Source organism: Nuphar pumila, chromosome 2 (assembly GCF_984573655.1).
Source record: "Nuphar pumila chromosome 2, dmNupPumi1.hap1.1, whole genome shotgun sequence".
Taxonomy (NCBI): Eukaryota; Viridiplantae; Streptophyta; class Magnoliopsida; order Nymphaeales; family Nymphaeaceae; genus Nuphar; species Nuphar pumila.
The window spans coordinates 144939913-144958662 of record NC_143250.1 but is presented as its reverse complement, the minus strand read 5'-3'; the positions used below and the strand labels follow the sequence as shown (position 1 = coordinate 144958662).

Here is an 18750-nt window from a genome sequence, read left to right as displayed (position 1 = left end):
AGACAAGGTTTCACTACAGTTAGGGGTGCACATGAGCCGGACTCGAGCCAAGCTCAACTCAAAACGCTCAGTTTGAATCTAGCCGAGCTTCATAGGTTGTGTACAAACTCTGCTCGTGTGAGATAACAATATGATACATTTTCACTTTTCAGTTTACAACAATTTTCCATATACCGACATCAGGAACAATAATTCCTCGTCCTGAGTCTGCAGTCAAGGGCATCCTTTTCAACAGGAACAATGTGTGATCTTAGAGAGACTCGCAGGTCAGCATTATTTTTGTTTCTTGGATAGTTATTCAGGATATAATCAGGTGGTCGTTCACCCTAAGGATCAGGAGAAGACAAAGTTCACTTGCCCATATGACACATTTGAGTTTAGTAGAATGTTGTTTGGGCTCTGCAATTCTCCGAGAACATTTCAACGGTACATGATGGCGATTTTCTCCCACATGATTGATGACGTCCTTGAGATATTCACGGACAACTTTTGGGTGTATGGCTCTTCGTTTGATGATTGTCTTCAAAAGTTAGCAAGAGTACTAAAATGATGCAGGGAGACAAATCTTGTGCTCAGCTGGAAGAAGAGTCATTTCATGGTTCGACAGTGGATTATTCTTAAACATATTGTGTCTGAAAAAGGGATTGAGGCCGATAAGGCCAAAGTGGAGTTCATAGTTTGATTATCTCCACCGACCTCAGTACGGTAGGTGCGCTTATTTTTAGTGCATGCAGGTTTCTATAGGCGGTTCATTAAGGATTTTAGTAGATTTTCCATACCATTATGTAATTTGCTCGTGAAGGACCAACCGTTTCTGTTCGATGATGCCTGTCTGAAGGCATTTTTATCTCTGAAGGAGGCCCTGACCACAACTTCTATTCTTCAATCTCTCGATTGGTCAGTACATTTCAAAATCATGTGTGATGCTTCTGATTATGTAGTCAGAGTCATTCTTAGCCAGAAGATTGAACGAAAGTCTCATGTCATCTATTACGCTAGTAGGACCTTCTTCGATGCTTAGATGAATTATACGACCACTGAGAAAGAATTGCTAGTTATAGTATTTGCTTTAGAGAAGTTTTGTTTGTACTTGTTAGGCTCCAAGGTTATCGTTTACTTAGATCATGTCGCTTTGCGGCATTTGATAAATAAAAAGGATGCCAAGCCGTGACTCATTCGTTGGATTATTTTGCTACAAGAATTTGATCTCGAGTTTCGAGATAAGAGTGGATATGAGAATCGTGTAACAAACCATCTATACAGACTAACGGTGGAGGCATCCACTGATCATGGACAAATTGATGATTCTTTTTCGGATGAGTAGCTTTTACATGTCAAATGTTTGTCTTGGTTTGCGGACATCATCAACTATTTGATGACTGAAAAGTTTCCTACACATTGAAACAAGAATGAGAGAGATCATTTTATGGTGCAGGTAAAACATTATTTTTGAGAGGATCCAGAGTTGTTTCAATTATGTCCCGACCAGATGATTCAAAGGTGTGTCCCCGATGAGGAGTTCACATCCATTCTTGAGTTCTGACATTTCTTGGCTTGTGGATGCAACTTTTTTAGTTGGAAAACCGTTGCGGAGGTCCTCCAGTTTGGATTTTGGTGGCCAACACTGCATAAAGATGTTCATGATTTTTGTAGGAGATGCTTATGTTGTCAAAAGAAAGGAAATATTTCCCAACGTGATATGATGCCCCTTCTCCCCCGTTCTTGTCGTAGAGATTTTTGATGTTTAGGGCATTGATTTTATGGGTCCCTTCCCACCTTCATTCGGTTATGTTTATATTTTAGTGGCGGTTGATTATGTGTCTAAATGGGTCGAGACCGTGGCCACACGAACCAATGATCACAAAGAGGTGCTTTGATTTATCAAGCACAACATCTTTAGTAGGTTTAGTGTCCTGAGGGCTATGATTAGTGATGGAGGTAAGCATTTCAAGAATGTGCATGTTGCTTTCTTACTCAGGAAGTACTCAGCACATTATTGAATTGTTATGCCATACCATCCACAGACGAGTGGCCAGGTTGAGGTCTCCAACAGGGAGATCAAGCTGATTCTTGAAAAGATAGTCTGGCCAGATCAAAAGGATTGGTCTCAGCACCTAGACAATGCATTATGAGCGTGCAGGACTGCTTTCAAGACTTTGATTGGCATGTCCCCTTACCGATTGGTTTTTGGGAAGCCATGTCATCTCCTTGTTGAGTTGGAGCATAGGGAATGGGCGATTAAGAAGTTCAATTTTGATATGGCCAAGCTGGCGTGGAGCGCAGGTTACAAATGAGTGAGCTTGAGGAGTTGTAAAACGATGCGTACGAGAGTGCCAAAATCTATAAGGCTCGAACTAAACATTTTTATGATCAACATATTTTGAGGAAGCAGTTTGAGCCCAGTCAAAAGGTTTGGCTTTTTAATTCGTGACTCCAACTATTTTTAGGAAAGTTGAAGTCTAGATGGGATGACCCGTTCATAGTCCAGACAGTTTTTCCACATGGTGCTATTGATATTTTAGACCCACGAACGGGCAACACGTTCAAAGTCAATAGGCAATGGTTGAAGCCCTACATTCTTGAGGTTGTTACTAGTCCAGACATCAAGGTCATTGACCTCGTTAATGTGTGAGACAATGCACAGTGTATGTATGTTGTACCTTTAGTATTTAGGTTGATTTCGTTTTCCATAGTCTTTTGTATATTTTTTTTGTCTTGATTTCTAAGCATGTATGATAGATCATGTATACATTTCATTCTTTTTAGATATGGTTTATGAGTTACAGGTAACATGATAGATTTCATGACCTGGATCATGAGACTTCTACTCCTTCCCTTGATATCTTTTGTTTCATAGTGTGCATTCATCTAGTTTCATGTAAGCATGAGGGAGTGCCACTGATGACAATGTCATTCAAGCATGGGGGAGGATGTAGTTTGTACACCCAATTTTTTTTTTCTATTCATGTATTTGCACTGATGAAAACTCATAAAAAATAGGTTTTTAAGGAATAAGTTTAATCTTATATGAATGTTTTACACAATCTAACATTTTATAGAATTTTTAAGCCCCACGGAAAAAAAAATCTTACACTAATCTAGAAAACCATGGTCGCTTATGTGGATTTTAAAAAAATGATGATAGATGTATGTGAGAGTTTTATTTTGAATTACACGTATGAATATGCACAGTTTATTTTTTAAAACTAAACAAATAAACAACATTGAAAAGAAGAACTCAAAAGTGAAAAAGAGCATACATTTAGTGGTTTGATGTATTTGTATTTTGTAGTAGCTGGGCTCAGACACAAGTTGAAGTGTTTGATTCCCATGTCAAAAAGGATAACGAAGGAAATCACTTCTTAGTTTAAGTTGATATATGTTGCTTATTTGCTTCAAGTGAGTAGAGTCTGAGGGGTGTTTACACCTAGTGCCCTAAAGTTATCTGGTTTGGGAGTCACCAGTTCGAAAGCCCGTTACATGAACTTTATAGAGAGCTTAAGAGATGTTGACATTGCACATGAAAAGAAGAAAGCTATACGTAAACTCTGAAAATTGAAGGTTTAGTCACCCGAGCAATTAAGTCTGCGAGATACTTTGTATCTGGTGCTTTAAAGTCGTCTAGCCTGAAAGTCACTAACCCAAAGCTCGTTACATGGGTCGCGAAAACTGAAAATCTGATATAGTGCTCAATAAAAAGGAAAAAAAAGTGTGAAAAAAATGAAAATCTTGAAAAAAAAAAATCAAGAGTATACAGATAAAGTTCACTGCTTAGGAATAATTCTCGAGAAACCTGTGCAAAAAACATATAAGTGAGGATAAATAAACAATGACATGTGTATATTTGACTTTCTGAGAATAAAGCATAAATGATTATGATATTTAGAAAAGTAAAAAAAATAAAATTTATTTTGTGGTGGCATGTAAAAGACTCTAAATATGTTTTGAAAGTGTAATGGCATGAAATATTTGTGAAAACAAACTCCTTAACTGCCTAATACTTCGTGAAGTTGAAATCTTTATGTATACAGGATAGAGATGTTTGTGGGTAGCATAACTGCAAACTCTCACGAGACCTTACTCGTCTACTAGGGTAACTCATAGGTTTAAAGGGCTTGTTGCATATACTAAATTCCACCGTGATTCTTATGAAAGTGAGTTAGGTTTTTTGCTTTCTTTAGTTCATTTGTGTCTTGTTAGGACATGTTTGCTGGAGGACTAACAAACGATAAGCATGAAAAAATTTGATCATGCATAATTTTATGCATAATTTTTATAAGTTTACATGTATGATTACGTGTGAAAAATGATTAAAAATGCTTGTTTGTTAGTAGTTCCATTGATTTCAATTAAAATTATAAAATTGAACAAATTGAGTATTCTTTGAGTCTTTTAGCAAAATTAAATAAGTCTTTAGAAAATAATTTTTGAAAATAGAGTCTTTTAAAATTTTAGAAAACCTTATGGACTCTTTTTTTTTTAAAATTTTTCTTAAAAATATGATTAACCTTAATGATGGGCTATAAATAATATTCTTGAGAAAGAGGGGGCATCTTTTCCACCTTAAGCTCATGCCCCCCCCCCCCTTCTCTCTCCTCTACCTCTTTTCTCTCTCTCTCTCTCTCTCTAACGGTTTCTCTCTCTCTGTCACGGTTCCTCTTCCCCTTTCTCCTCTACCTTCTTCCTTTTTCTCCTCTACATTATAATATACTGCAAGAAAAAGGGGCACCCACTCTGAGGATATAAGATCCAGCTTGGCCTAGAGTTCTCCTTTCCTAATCGTAGGGCCATAGACAAAACCAATGGCAACGGCGAGGCAGAAAGGAGGGTGAGGCAGTGGGACAGGAGAATGATGAAGATTAGAGTCAACCGGGGAAGCAAGGGAGTAATCCAAAGAGCAGTGGGGGTAGAGGAATGGCCAGCGAAGGGAAGTTGATTACAAAAGATTTATGTCAGAATTCAGAAGTTCCCTTGGATCATATCTGCAATTCTGCAGAAGTTGATTGTCTTCTAGAAAAGGTGTTTGGCCCACTGTTTTCAGTTTAGTGGTGTTAAAAAATGTGAACATTGAACACTGTCAAGAGAGAAAAAAAAAAGAAAAAAGCTTGTCACCTTTGTCGTTCCAATGAAATATATATATATATATATATATATATATATATATATATATATATATATATATATATATATATATATATATATATATATATATATGCGTAGCTAGGATTCATGTGTGGGGGGGGGGGGGGGGCAAAAAAAAAATGTGGTGTGCTAGTGGGGGGTTCTGGCAGCGCCCCCGAATTTTTTTTTTTTTGAGATAAAATAAAAATGGCTACAATTATTAATAAAAATCTAATTCATATGGACAAATCAAACTATTTGCTGCAGTCAGGGCTGGGCTAGGACTGGACTGGGCTAAAAAAATGGATAAAATCTATTTCATATGGAATCAGGGCTGGGCTACGACTGGGCTTTTAAAAAAAAATTAACTGTTTCGGGAGGCAGCCCCCCTAGCTCCGCCTCTGTATATATATATATATATATATATATATCATGCATCTTTATCTTAATCTTTACGTTTAGATTTTAGCATTTTTCTACATATTTTTATCCATAAGAGCTCACCGGATCTTCTAACACTACTCGTTTAGGCTAAACAAGCTGTGTGTGGCTCGACATTTGCGCCATACGAATCAATCACAAACGAGTTAGTAACGAGCTGAATAAACCGGGTCACGAGCTGCTCAATTAGTTTACTAGCCCTAACTAAAGAACAATATTATGAAGCATTCCAGGTTTACAGACTCTCCTAGACTCCTAGTGTACGTATGAGCGTGGTAGGATGTCCATGCCCACTATTGAAGAAAATGTTTGTAATACAATCACATTCTTATGTGATATTAACAATAGGATATATGACACTATTGATAATAGTTTTGCAAGTATGTATGAGTCTTAACATCTCTCTCTCTCTATAGAGTAATTGGTAGGTGCTAAATGATACATGTTAAATGGGTTTTTCTGCTCTTTCGGTTTTTTTTTTCGCAGTTTCGGCCCCATAAATGTGTTGGGCATGGTCTATTTACAAGGAATCCACACATGCCTCATGTGTTTTCGATAAAAAAATGATATTTGGAGCCTTGAAAATTTATAAAGATTTTGGACCTTTGATTTTTTGAACATTTTAAAAACCTCCGATGTGTCATAATGGAACACTTAAAGAGCTGGTCCCTATAAAATCAAGATCATAAATACAAACAATTGTGTGCAAAACCAACTCTAGGGCTGCAGAAAGGTCAAATTCTGATTCATATTAACCCTCTAATGGATTTAGTCTCTAGATGACAAGAACCAAATCCACATCCAGAAGTATTGATCCAGGACCCGTACTTAATAAACAAGAACTTCAATTTTTATTTTTTTTAGCAATGTTGTTTAAAAAATGTTGAATATAGTAGTGGGTGAGCCTTCCTTTGGTTTGAGTCCCTTGTCAGCATCTGATCAGCTCTAAGCTGGCCGCTCTGTCACAGCATCTTTACCTATGCCCAATTTTGTCATATCTGGATCCGAAATTTAACTAGGCCTCTTGCTTTTCATGATGAAATATATTTAAAGCAAGATACAGACATCCATAAAGCTTTCCTTTTCTCCTAGCTGACACAAAGTGTAAGTAAACACCTGTACAATACCTATGACCTAGGGATAAGGATAAAATAAGAGCCCTGGTATTATCATGAAATATGTTCTGGTCGGTATAGCCGTGTTAAGTATGAAGCAGTAAATTAGCTAACTTTTTGTCACAAGGCAAACTAATTCAGGAATGTATACCTTTTTAACTTATTGCTCAAGTATCTCCATTGTTCTCAGTCTCATATATATATATGAGCATAACAATGTACACTCATAACGTCGAACGTGCATGCGCACGATCAAGGGCACAGGTGCATTGTCCAAAAAACGGGGTCTTTAGAGACCTTACAGGCTTTTACAGATAAGCCTGCGAGGCCCTTAGCAGCGGTCACAACCGCCACTAAAGGCTTTTTTTCTAGTGATAAGCCTGGAAGGCCTTTAGCAACCACTGCTATAGGCCTTTTTTGTGAAAAAAAAAATTGCGCGGCTGATTGCGGGGGATCATATATATATATAACAGCTTAGCAGCAATGACCATTCACTTTGGAAAATGACCTTTTTTTTTGCTGTAGTGTCATCGTGGCAAAAACTAACCAAACGTTCATATCAGAAGCAAAATTAACATCTTTTTGCTTTTTCAGAAACTGCAACAGTGCAGCAGTTTTCCATGTGATAGTTGCCTATCATCATTCAGGTAATGTGGCCACTAAGGAATTAACAGCAAGAGTGGCAAGTTTACCATATTCATCAGCCAACAGGTTGCATATTAGCATTTATCTTCAAAAATAGTGAGATAAGGTTTACAAGCGATCCTTTAGTGGCCATTCATAGTCAATATAAAAATCATCAATTACCAGAAAAATGCCACCAAGCAAGTGCGTCCAAAGCCAACCCTTTGTGCAATTTGCAATAATTGCAACTACAGTACAAATTTGGCTTCTAAGACAACATTCTTTACAGGTATTTACATCTCTTGTATATATAATTAGGAGTTGCACCAATTTGCTCTCATTGTGCATCTTGCTTAATTACTCCTTTAATGGCTAGAAGAGCTATAGTTCTCTTTTCTCTCATTCTACTGCTAAAGTTTTCATGGGGAGCGCTTCAGGTAGGCTTCTACTCGTCGACATGCCCTGTTGCAGAGTCCATCGTCGCTTCTGTCGTTCAATCGGCTGTTGCTGCCGATCAGACCATAGCAGCTGCTTTGCTCCGGATCCACTTCCATGACTGCTTCGTTCAGGTAATGCTTGCTTTATCGAACTTCTTGATTCCATTGCCATATTGTTGAGACTACTAGAGCTACACTTTTGTGTGATTTGACTGCTAAACAACTCTTCGCCGATTAATTAATTTGTCCCTAGGGATGTGATGGCTCGGTTCTGATTGATGGGCCGACCGCAGAGAAAAATAGCCCCGGGCACGCAGGTCTAAGAGGATTCGATGTAATCGACAGCGCGAAAACTCAGCTGGAGCAAGTGTGCCCTGGTGTTGTTTCCTGCTCTGACATAGTGACAATGGTAGCAAGGGACTCTGTTGCACTGGTAAATAACATGATCTCATATGGCCATTTCTCACTAAGCATTCCTTTTTCATACATGATCAGTTTAGCACTATTGACACATTTTTGTTATACATTTAAAAGCTGAGGAGGATTGATCATTTCTTGTAGAGTGGAGGACCAAATTATCAAATTGAAACAGGCAGAAGGGATGGCCGTGTTTCTGCAATTTCTGATGCGAACAACTTACCAGAAGTCGATGATCCTATCAATGTGCTCAAAGCAAAGTTTGCATCGAAGGGGCTTTCTGCTGCAGACCTGGTTCTTTTAAGTGGAGGTAAATGATACCATCCTTGATGTAAATTCGACTCTGGATTTATAAGGAAATTCTACTGAAACTAAAATTTATCTAGGGAGAAATGAAAAATTGAAGAAAAATGCAGGAAATAAAGAAAAGTGAAAATTAAATAAAGAAATAATTGATTTCATATTACATTCAACTTCAACTGCCTTTAATCCTAAATCTCCCTATTACTTATAGATTAAGGTTTCTTAATAAAAACAAAGCAAACTAGCAATCGTGATAATTTTCTAAACAGATGAAACCTATCCTAAATATAGGGATCAAGCATAATGATCCAATATCTGAATTAAAAAATAAAATACACAAAAGATCCAAATAAAATTAATCCAACATATTAAATGGATCCAAATGGACCCTCCTAGACTCTATTATTTTGCTCTGCTCCTGCATCAATCCTACTCTACATTAACTAGTAAACCACAGTTAAATTATGATAATAACACAAAAATTAGTAATAATAATAACAACCATTGTTTGCCGTGGAGTAGGTATTTACAGGATAAACGGTTGAATTTTGCTTTCTTTTTATATTCAAGGGAACAATGGATGACAAGGTGGAATTTCACAGCTAACAAGTAACTGCAAATTATTTTTTTGACAGAAAAGTAACTAGAAATTACATTAACTGCAGCCAAGATGAATGCTATAAATTCAAGGGAATAATGAATGCCAATGTAAAAATTCACAGATGACAGATAGCTGCAAATTACATCCTTTACAACAAAGATGAATTCTAGAAATTCAAGGAATAGTGAATGACAATGTAAAATTTTACAGCTAAGTAACTGCAAGCAATCTTTTCAACAATGATGAATTCTATAGCATGAAAGATTTTTTTGCAGTAATTAACCAAAATCCTCAACCTTTTTTATATAACACTACCACTTATAATTACTAGTAGTCTCCTTTAATTCATTTAAAACCAAAATACAAATCAAGGTGCCTCAAAATTTTTAAGATTACTGCCTCTACCTGCAACTTGTGTAAAATGCCCATCATGGTTAGGACTGGACAACTGGCCAGGTGGCCCAGAAGCCAGCATGGGCGGCTTAGCCCATTCCATCGGCACACACACACACACACCTGACAGTCAGGCCACCCCAAGTAGGCCCATGGGCCTAACAGGTAGGCTGCAAGCCGGCTTTTTTGGACAGCTTGAGCCAGTCCATTGGCCAACCTATCAATATTCATGGTAAAATCATGATTAGTCTTACCCGTAAAAATAAATACCTATTTTGCCGTTTCTTGGAAATAGAGGAAATTAAGGACAATTTTTAGGAAGAAAAAAATATCAGATTGGTCCTTTTCATTGTTATACTCAAAATTTCATTGGAGCCCTTACAGTTAGTAAATTTGTCAAACTTGGCAGGGGCACATACTATAGGGACGACAGCATGCTTCTTTATGACCAAACGCCTCTATGCATTCACTCCCAATGGAGGGTCCGACCCCTCCATAGATCCATCATTTCTGCCCGAACTCCAAGCGACATGCCCACAGAACGGCGACGTAAATGTAAGGCTAGCAATGGATCAGGGAAGCCAGACCGTGTTCGACAAGAGCATTCTCAACAATATAAGAACCGGGTTCGCGGTTCTCGCATCCGATGCGCAGCTCTATGAGGACCCCTCCACTCAAAGTGTCGTGGACTCGTATTTCGGACTCCTCGGTGGGATCCTCGGTCCCTCATTTGAAAGAGATTTTGCAAATGCAATGGTCAAAATGGGTCGGATCGGGGTGAAAACCGGAACTCAAGGTGAAATTAGGAGAGTCTGTTCCCGATTCAATTGATGTCTTGCGTTTCTTCTGGTGGGGGAGTGCGTACAGTTTGCTTGTCTTTTCCTACTTGCATCATTTGTAAAGGGTAGTAGTTTGGATAAATGGCAGAATATGAAGGCCCTTTTGTCATTAAATGTAATTCATGTGGGTTTGGGAATAAAAATGATAAGAGGTGCTTCTTTGAACACATTGCACCAACTTCAAGGAGCTTGTGTATGATACTGAACCCCTTTCTGCCATCTTGGGGCCGGTTTGGCGAGAAAGAAATGCTAGCGTCGTTACTTCGGTGACCTATTACTGGTCAAGTTGTACTAAGAAAGAACCAAAAAAAATTGGGTCTCCATTAGGGCCTCGTCCAAATACAAAGGCCTTTTTTTTATCATCAAGCGAGTAGGCACCTTCCCTACAAGTTTAAAGTTTCTCTGCATTTTTCGATTACATTCAGTCTTTCACGTCAGTAACTTAAAGTCATTCTATGCCGATGAAGAAAACAGAAGTCGCAACCAACCTAATCAAACACCAGCACCTCTCTGTACAACTTGACCAGTACTAGGTCACCGAAGTAACGAGGCTAGCATTTCTTCCTCGCCTACAAGTTTAAAGTTTCTCTGCATTTTTCGATTACATTCAGTCTTTCACGTCAGTAACTTAAAGTCATTCTATACCGACGAAGAAAACAGAAGTCGCAACCAACCTAATCAAACACCAGCACCTCTCTGTACAACTGACGCCAAAGAAATAAAGTATATCATCGATCATCTGTGGCCTCTTCTATGCTCACTCATGTCCTCTCTCATGTATTTCACATGATTGTTCTCAAGTGGCCGGCGATGAATTATAATAGGATTCACCCTCTTTTTGGCCGGGTACCCTACTATATATCCTTGCAAAAGCTTGGGGGACGAACCTAACAAAATTAAGTTTGCCAGTTCTTCAAATAAATAAAAAAACATATTGAACCTGTTTTGCACCCATTTTTCAATTTTTGTCAAGGGTATGCTTAAAAATTAAGACAAGAGAGACACGTTATTACTGTGTCATTTTTCATTAAGAATAATGCATAATAAAAAAAATACACGTGATTAAGTTGGAGTATCCCTGTGAGATAGATCATTAGCCCTAACTAATGACAGTTGATATATTACATTTGAAAAAATCTGCATAATTACTTATTAATAACTTTTTCTTTGCTGTGTTTTCATTCAACTAAACCAACCAAAAAAAATCCATCCTTTGGCCAAGGACCATCCTATGTTGATCCCAGTCTTCCAGCTGAAGAATCTGGATGGCTAGGATCAATCCACATCCAGGTGAAAATGTGAACCAATCCTAGCCTGTTCTTGAAACATAAATGGCAGAAATAAGGGGCTAAATGTAATAATGAAAACTTTGGTCACCTTTATGCAAATAATTGATCAGTTGAGTGACTTTCAGTATATTACTCTAAATAAACATGGAAAAGAAATTTGAAACCCAAGGTGGCCTCCTTTACCGTGCAAGGTCGAAGCTGGGTTTATCTGCTAGGGGAGACTTCATCATAATCAAAATGAACATTATCACCACCAATTAGCCTTGGCCCATCTATTATTTGTCTAGTAATTCCCCTGCTCAAAAAAAAAAAAAAAATAACAGTAAGAGGACAATGTGTAATATATATATATATATAACCTTTATCACCAACCGTACATTGGCTGGCCTCTGGTAAAACCCTTGACATCCCCTACCAAGCAGGGAGTACACCCAACTTTGACCTTAGAGCAAGGAATGCCACTTATAGGTTTCTAACTAGTGGCATCCCATCAACTTAATCACATTCACAAGTAGCCCCTTCCCGTCGTTGAGTGGAGCCCTAGTAGGGTAGGGATGGCAGTGGATCCACCCCCGCCCCATCTCAAAATTCTGCCATCCATCCCTGCTTCCACCCTCGCACGAATTTTGATTTTAACCTACATCCTTGCCTCCATCCTCGTTTCATGTCATCCATCACCGGTTCAAATGGGGAGAGGCGGGGTGGGGCCCTGTTTTCCCTCGGTCCACTACCTTTCCTAAAGAGTATTTTAACAATTTACTAATGGGGATCGAGGATGGGGCGGGGCAGGGCAGGGCAAAGCAAGACAGGGGCAAGTGTAAGTCCATCCCCGCACGGGTTTTGATTTTAACCTCCATCCCTGCCTTCATTCATGTTTCATGTCCTCCATCCCTGGTCCAAACAAGGTGGGGCGGAGCCCGATTTCCCCGATCTACTGCCATCCCTATAGTAGGCTGCATTTTACCTCTTTTTCCACAAGCAAGATAGATCATATTGCGGATCATTGGATAAGGATGAGCATTCATTTCTTTTTGAACTATGTGTTTGCGAGACCTGCAGAATAAAATCTTGAGACAGGGTATGAAGAGAAACAAAGATGTCATTCTCAAAGCAAATGGATTCAAATTTGAGCAAATAGAAAGGACAGGGGATGGCATGTGGTATTGGGTCACACAAAGTATATTATTGTATCCTAGGACATGGTTGTGTCCATAACATTGAAACATTGAGAACAAGGGACATGAGGGAAAAAAATACTAAAATCATGTTTAATTATCTTTTTTGCTTTTTTGTGCCAAGGTCTCAGTTCATCTTATTGGAGCTACTCATGAATACCGCCAAGTTGATGAGATGTCACAAGTTTGAAATTTACAAGTACACGTCCATTGCTGAAGCTAAGTGTAGTCTTTGGTAGGCAATAGGGACCTAGGGTTTTATAATAGTGAAATATAAAGATTAGAGAATGTGCTGCAAGTTCGCAAGCACTTGAGAGTAATAACAGAGGTAGAATCTGGGCAGGACCATTGCTGATCTAAGTCCAGGCCTGACTCTTGGTGTAGTGGGTCTAGGTCTGGGTCTTGGTCTAGATATAAGTCACATCTTAAAATGCTGAATTCAATCCTGGTTGGATCTGAGCATCATAATACCAGACCGGGGAAACTAAGTTTGGCAAAAAAAAATTGCTTTTTCCATAGAAAAATAAAAGATCTGACCTAGAGTCGACTATGGTTAGTGATGCAAGAGTGGAGCCTAGCAACCCAGGATCCATTTATTTTTAGTTTGGATTTTTATTATTTGGATTTTTGTAGTAGATATTGGGACCATTATGTTTGATCCACATTTTTAGGATAAATTTTATCTTTTTGGAAAGTTATCTCAGAAGATAGTATTGTGAGTTATGAGTCTAGCCTGAAGACATGTTGGATATTTTTTCCATTATCATGGATCGGAACCCATGTTTATGCTGGAGCACACGAGTTCAATCGGATCGGGCTCATTTTCACACCTAGTGAAAACTCCATCATTGAGAGAGAGAGAGAGATGAGGGCAGCCCTCATGAGCTTATGATGAACTTTTACCATTTCATGTATTGCTTAACTATATTTTGGAATCCTCCAAAACTTGATATGGACGTACATATTACACGTATCTTTACAGGGATTGGATCAGGTTCAAAGTTGTCATAAATCCTGAACCATTTTCACCTGTTGAGAGACGTATCAAATATTTAAGAACCACGTTTTAATTACTTGAGAAACTCGTGCCATTTTACTAGGGGTGTCAACTGATCGGGTTTGGTTCGGACCCAGATGGAACCAGACCAGGCCCCAATTTCTGGGTATGGTATCAGGTCCAGACCCAGATCTAATTGGACCCACCATATTTGAAACCATACCCGGACTCCATAAGAACTACATGAACCAGACCCAGGACATGCCCGGTAAAACAATATTTTTTATCATTTTTACATTGAAAATTTGCAGGTCTTAATCGGGATTCGGGTCTGGTATAAAACTTCACAAACTATACCCAGGTTCATGTATTAATGCGGACATTTGGTTCCAGACCTGGGTCTTCTTATTTATCACCATACCTGGACCCTATAGGGTTTGGTCTGGGTCAGATCCTGGTAAACCTGACCTGTTGACACTCACTACATTTTACATAGAAACACGTTTTTATTACATTAGAAATGAGTATCAAGTTTGTTTCTATTGATATTCTTTTTTGGGAAGAGAAAGCTGGGGTTAGGCAGACCCCTACCAGTTATACAACCATACTATTTGGGCTTCGAACTTGCAACATCCTCCACATGCAGAGCCCCCTTGGTGTTTCTATTGGTATTCTTGCATACAAACAACAATTTGATTTTATAAAGACACTGTTTTTGTTAAGAGTTTTAAATATTATAATTTGTGAAAATTTAGTATACATTAATGATTGATTTATATATTATGTTTAACTATTTTTATTTATTGATATCTTTATAAAAATGTATACTTTGTATCAATTTTTGGAAACTCTTACCAATTCTTTTAGTAACTGTATCAATGTATATTAGAAACTCGAATCAATATTTTTGGAAACAATTTCCCTACATGTTTCACATAAAAATGTACATGAAACTTTTAAGCTCTTACAATCATACCGATACCACGTACCAGTATCAATACCCATACCCATTTCTGGAAAATGATACAGTTGTTACATTTGATGGACGTGACAGCCACAGGGATCTCTAGGGTTGCAAAAAGGTTGGATGCATGAGCCAACTCCAATTCTGATTCATATTAGCCCTCTAATGGATCTAGTTTCTAGATGACCAGAACCAAATACAGATCCAGAAGTATTAATCCTGGACCCGTCCTTAATAAGCTAGAACTCCAAAATTCTTTTACCAACATTGTTTAAAAGCGGTTGAATATGGTTGTGGGTGAGCCTTCCTTGTCAGCATCTGATCAGGTCTAAAGCTGGCTGCTATAACCGGACCTAACTAGGCCCAAACCTATGACCAATTTTGTCATGTGGATCCGGACCTAACTAGGCCCCTTGCTTTCTTTTTCACCTAGCTGAGACAAAGTGTAATGAGTCCCACGAACAATACCTAAATGCTGGTAGGATAAGCCACCAGATTGGCTTGGTAACGGTTGGGAGTCTGCCTAACCCCAGCTTACTAATCCCCCCCTCCCCAAAAAACTTTTAGAGATAAGAATAAAATAAGAACCCTGATATTATCATGAAATATGTTCTTGTTGGTATAAATATGAAACAGTAAATTAGTTAATTTTAGAAGCTTCTTTGGGAAACTCGTTTCCACATAAGCTCTCAAAACTCCTCACTTCCATGATGAAAAAAGGAAAAGCTTTGGGAAACCAACTTTAAAAATTTGAAAAAAATCATTCCCTTAATGGGAGGCCTGGTTCTCCTTCATTTTTCAAATCAATTCCCTTTAGCTTCCTTAAATTTTCTTTTTTCCTTTTCACTTCTCACTCACTACTTCACTTTCTATGTTTTTAATATTAGACAATTATAAATTTTTTTATTACAAGCTTGCACATTGATTTTATATTGTTTTATATTAGTATTCATGTCACTTCTTATTTGCTTCCACCTATGTTTCATATTGCTTTCTATGTGTTTGATTTTCATTTTTTTAATCAATAATTGATTTATATTCCCCTTCATACTACCTTTTAAAACTTGCTTCTCTACTTTTACTTAGTGCATCACTTCTCGAATCCATTTTGTTTCTTGGTAACTATGATTTTCTTCACAAGGCAAACTAAATCAAGAATCACTACAGTAAAAACATGTTTTACTGGCACGTCTCCCTTACGCGCCAATAAAAGAGCCTTTTTATTGGCCAGTGAAAAAAGTGAGTTATACTGGCGCAAATTGTATTGCATCAGTATAAATAGTTTTTTCTAGTGCCATAAATAAGTGCGCCAGAAAAAAAAGTTTTTTCTGCCGCACATAAAAAGTGCTCCGATAATTCGACATTTTAAAAATCTCCCTTTTCACTAACATTATTTTCTTAGCGCCAGTAAAAAAAGGGTTTTTTTTCATGATGCACAAATAAAATGCGCCAGTAAAAAGACATGGATTTAAAAAAAATGAGTGAGAGAGAAAGCATCTTCCTCCTATCTCCCTTCCTCCCCCTTTGCTTCGCATTTTCTACTTCATCCAATCTTTCTCTTCTCCTCAAAACCCTATGAATGTCCCTGATCATTTTTTCCTTGGGAGAAATAGAAGTCGTAAAGCCCTCCCCATCACCACCACCACCACCATCCTCCAGTAGCTATAACAAATGCTCACCGGCCTCCCCAAATCTCCCACATCTGCCCGCAAACTGACATCCTCCCCTAATCCCCCATCGCGGGCCCACCTCTCAACCTTCAGGAAGACCTCCTCCTTCAAGCTCTACGAGCGACACCAGAAGACCCTCCGCAACCTCAAGCTCGTCGACTTTGGCTTCACCTTCTGCGACGCTTCCTCTCCCACTGCATCTCCAATGTTGTTCTCATCGAGCACCCTCCTCGATCGCACGCAGCTCTCTCTAAGCCTCATCACAACCACAGCAGCAGCAACCGAGGCAAAGGAGAAGGCGATTGCTGGGAAAGGGTTTTACCTCCATATGCTGACTCCCCAAGAGAGCGGCAAATAGGCAGAGCCACCGCAGTTGCTCCCGCTCTTTCCATTCACCTCAACTCCCCAAGGGTTTCATAGTTTTCATTGTCGTGAGGATTGCTCGATCGATCGATTAGAGTAGGCGATGTGCGTGCGTGTGTGAGTGAGACACCTGATTCAATTATACAATTCTTCCCTTTCTCTTCTGTTTCCCCTTCTTCTTTCTTTCATTTTTATTTTTGCTCTTGATTTTTTATTTTTATGTTCTGAATTGCTAAATATTATGGTTTTTTATAGAGAGATTGGATTTTCCTTCAATTCTTCTCATAAAAATCCGGCTATCAATTATTTTAGTATAATTTTTTTGTATAATTTTTAGTATACTGCTATATTATAGTATAAATTTTTTTCTATTAGCTACTTTTACTGGTGCACTTTTTTATTGCATCAGTAAAACAAAATTTATTGGCGCCATTGTAGGGCTAGTAAAAGCATTTTTCTGATGCTATTTTAGAACGAGAAAAAAAGCCTTTTCTAGTGCTACAAAAAGTGCGCTAGTAAATGCTTTACCAGCAACACTTTTATTGGCGCTAGAACGACTTTTACAAACTCTAATTTAGTGCAAGTAAAGGTCAAATTTCTTGTAGTAAATGTATCACCTTTTCAACTTCTTGACAATATATATATATATATATATAGAGAGAGAGAGAGAGAGAGTTAGGCCTCCAAAAATTATAGTTAAGTGTTTTATGATAGATCAGAACCGTTAGATGTGTTTATCACTGATTATTAATTAAGAAACAAGGTTTGTTTTATATTGATTTGATGTAAAAAATACGAATATTTTATCATCAAATTTTAGTACAATATTAACCCTTCATTTTTTTGCCACTTTCAAATATACCTCTAAGCATAAAGTTGCTTAAGCAAAATAAATTTTTTTATTGAATAAACAATGATAAACACATTTGGCAGTTCGGATCTATCATAAAAACACTTAAAACTATGATTTTAAAGGGGGCTAACCAGACCTAACTAAAAAAGGCAGCCTAACTATTCCAAACTAAGATATATAATGAGTAATGTGTAGATTTCAAACCATTTATCTCCCACACCGTCTCAGACCTCTTTAAAAAACACACTTATGTGTTTTTTGCTCAATCCAAACCTATGGATGCCTTTATGAATGGTTTTTTCATTAAGATTCATGTTTTGGATCAAATCAATTTAACAAAAATTCTTGATTTTTAGTTAATTAAGTTTTTAGTGTAATATAAACTGTAGATTTCTTTGTTGAGTTAAAAACACATGTAAACATGAAAATTGTTTAAACTAATACATGTTTTCTACTAAATAAAGCATAGAGATCACATTTACAAGTTCAGATTATGTAAAAAATATTTGCAAATATGTTTTTTAAAAATCTAAGACTGTCAAGAAGATAAACGGTTTTAGATCTTACACATTTATGCATGTACCAGCATGGCCAACAGCTTAGCAGCAATGACCATTCTCTGTGGAAAAGGCCCTTTTTGCTATACTGTCGTCGTGACAAAAACTAAGTAAACTTTGATATCAGAAGCAAAATTAACATCATTTTATTTTTTCAGAAACTGCAACAGTGCAGCAGTTTTCCATGTGATAATTGCCTATCATGGTGCAGGTGGAGGTGCCAACGGCTAGGGTTTGACCCTGACCCAACCTACACCAAACCTTGTAGGGTCAAAGTTTGGCCAAAAAGAAGGAGGTCCGATTAAAACCCTCGTCTGATCCAGAGGGTCTAACTAAATGACAACACTAAAGGTTGTTAGTATCCTAGCATTATATTGACATTGACAATTCCAAAAAACCACTCATACTATGAGTATAGTATGATGGCAATCGGGTGGGCATGCCCCTAGCGTCTAGGGGTTCAGAACATCTCTCTTTCAATAGGCAGCGGGGATTTGACTTCCCCGGGGGGCAGCAGGGTATTCTTCCTAGGTCGATGCTCAAACACTACAAGAAAATCATGGATTAGCGACGGCTTATATCCATCGTTAA

General features: G+C 37.9%; 1 protein-coding gene across 1 annotated transcript; it reads left to right on the top strand.

Annotated features, from left to right (window-relative positions):
- The first annotated feature begins 1932 nt into the window (after positions 1 to 1932).
- On the top strand, positions 1933 to 10283 carry LOC149847462 (peroxidase 43-like). The gene is made up of 8 exons (XM_089994103.1): positions 1933 to 1938; positions 2025 to 2104; positions 3193 to 3268; positions 7575 to 7605; positions 7731 to 7870; positions 7992 to 8171; positions 8300 to 8465; positions 9862 to 10283. Exons 1-8 carry the CDS (start codon positions 1933 to 1935, stop codon positions 10281 to 10283), a joined length of 1101 nt encoding a protein of 366 aa, XP_089850229.1.
- Positions 10284 to 18750: the final 8467 nt, after the last annotated feature.

What these genes read in the sequence shown, in the direction of transcription:
- LOC149847462 (XM_089994103.1), top strand. An exon ending in TGGCCAGATCAAAAGGATTG is followed by an intron (nt 2,105 to 3,192) that starts GTCTCAGCACCT and finishes GAATATGCACAG; the next exon opens with TTTATTTTTTAAAACTAAAC. An exon ending in CAAGGGACTCTGTTGCACTG is followed by an intron (nt 8,172 to 8,299) that starts GTAAATAACATG and finishes CATTTCTTGTAG; the next exon opens with AGTGGAGGACCAAATTATCA.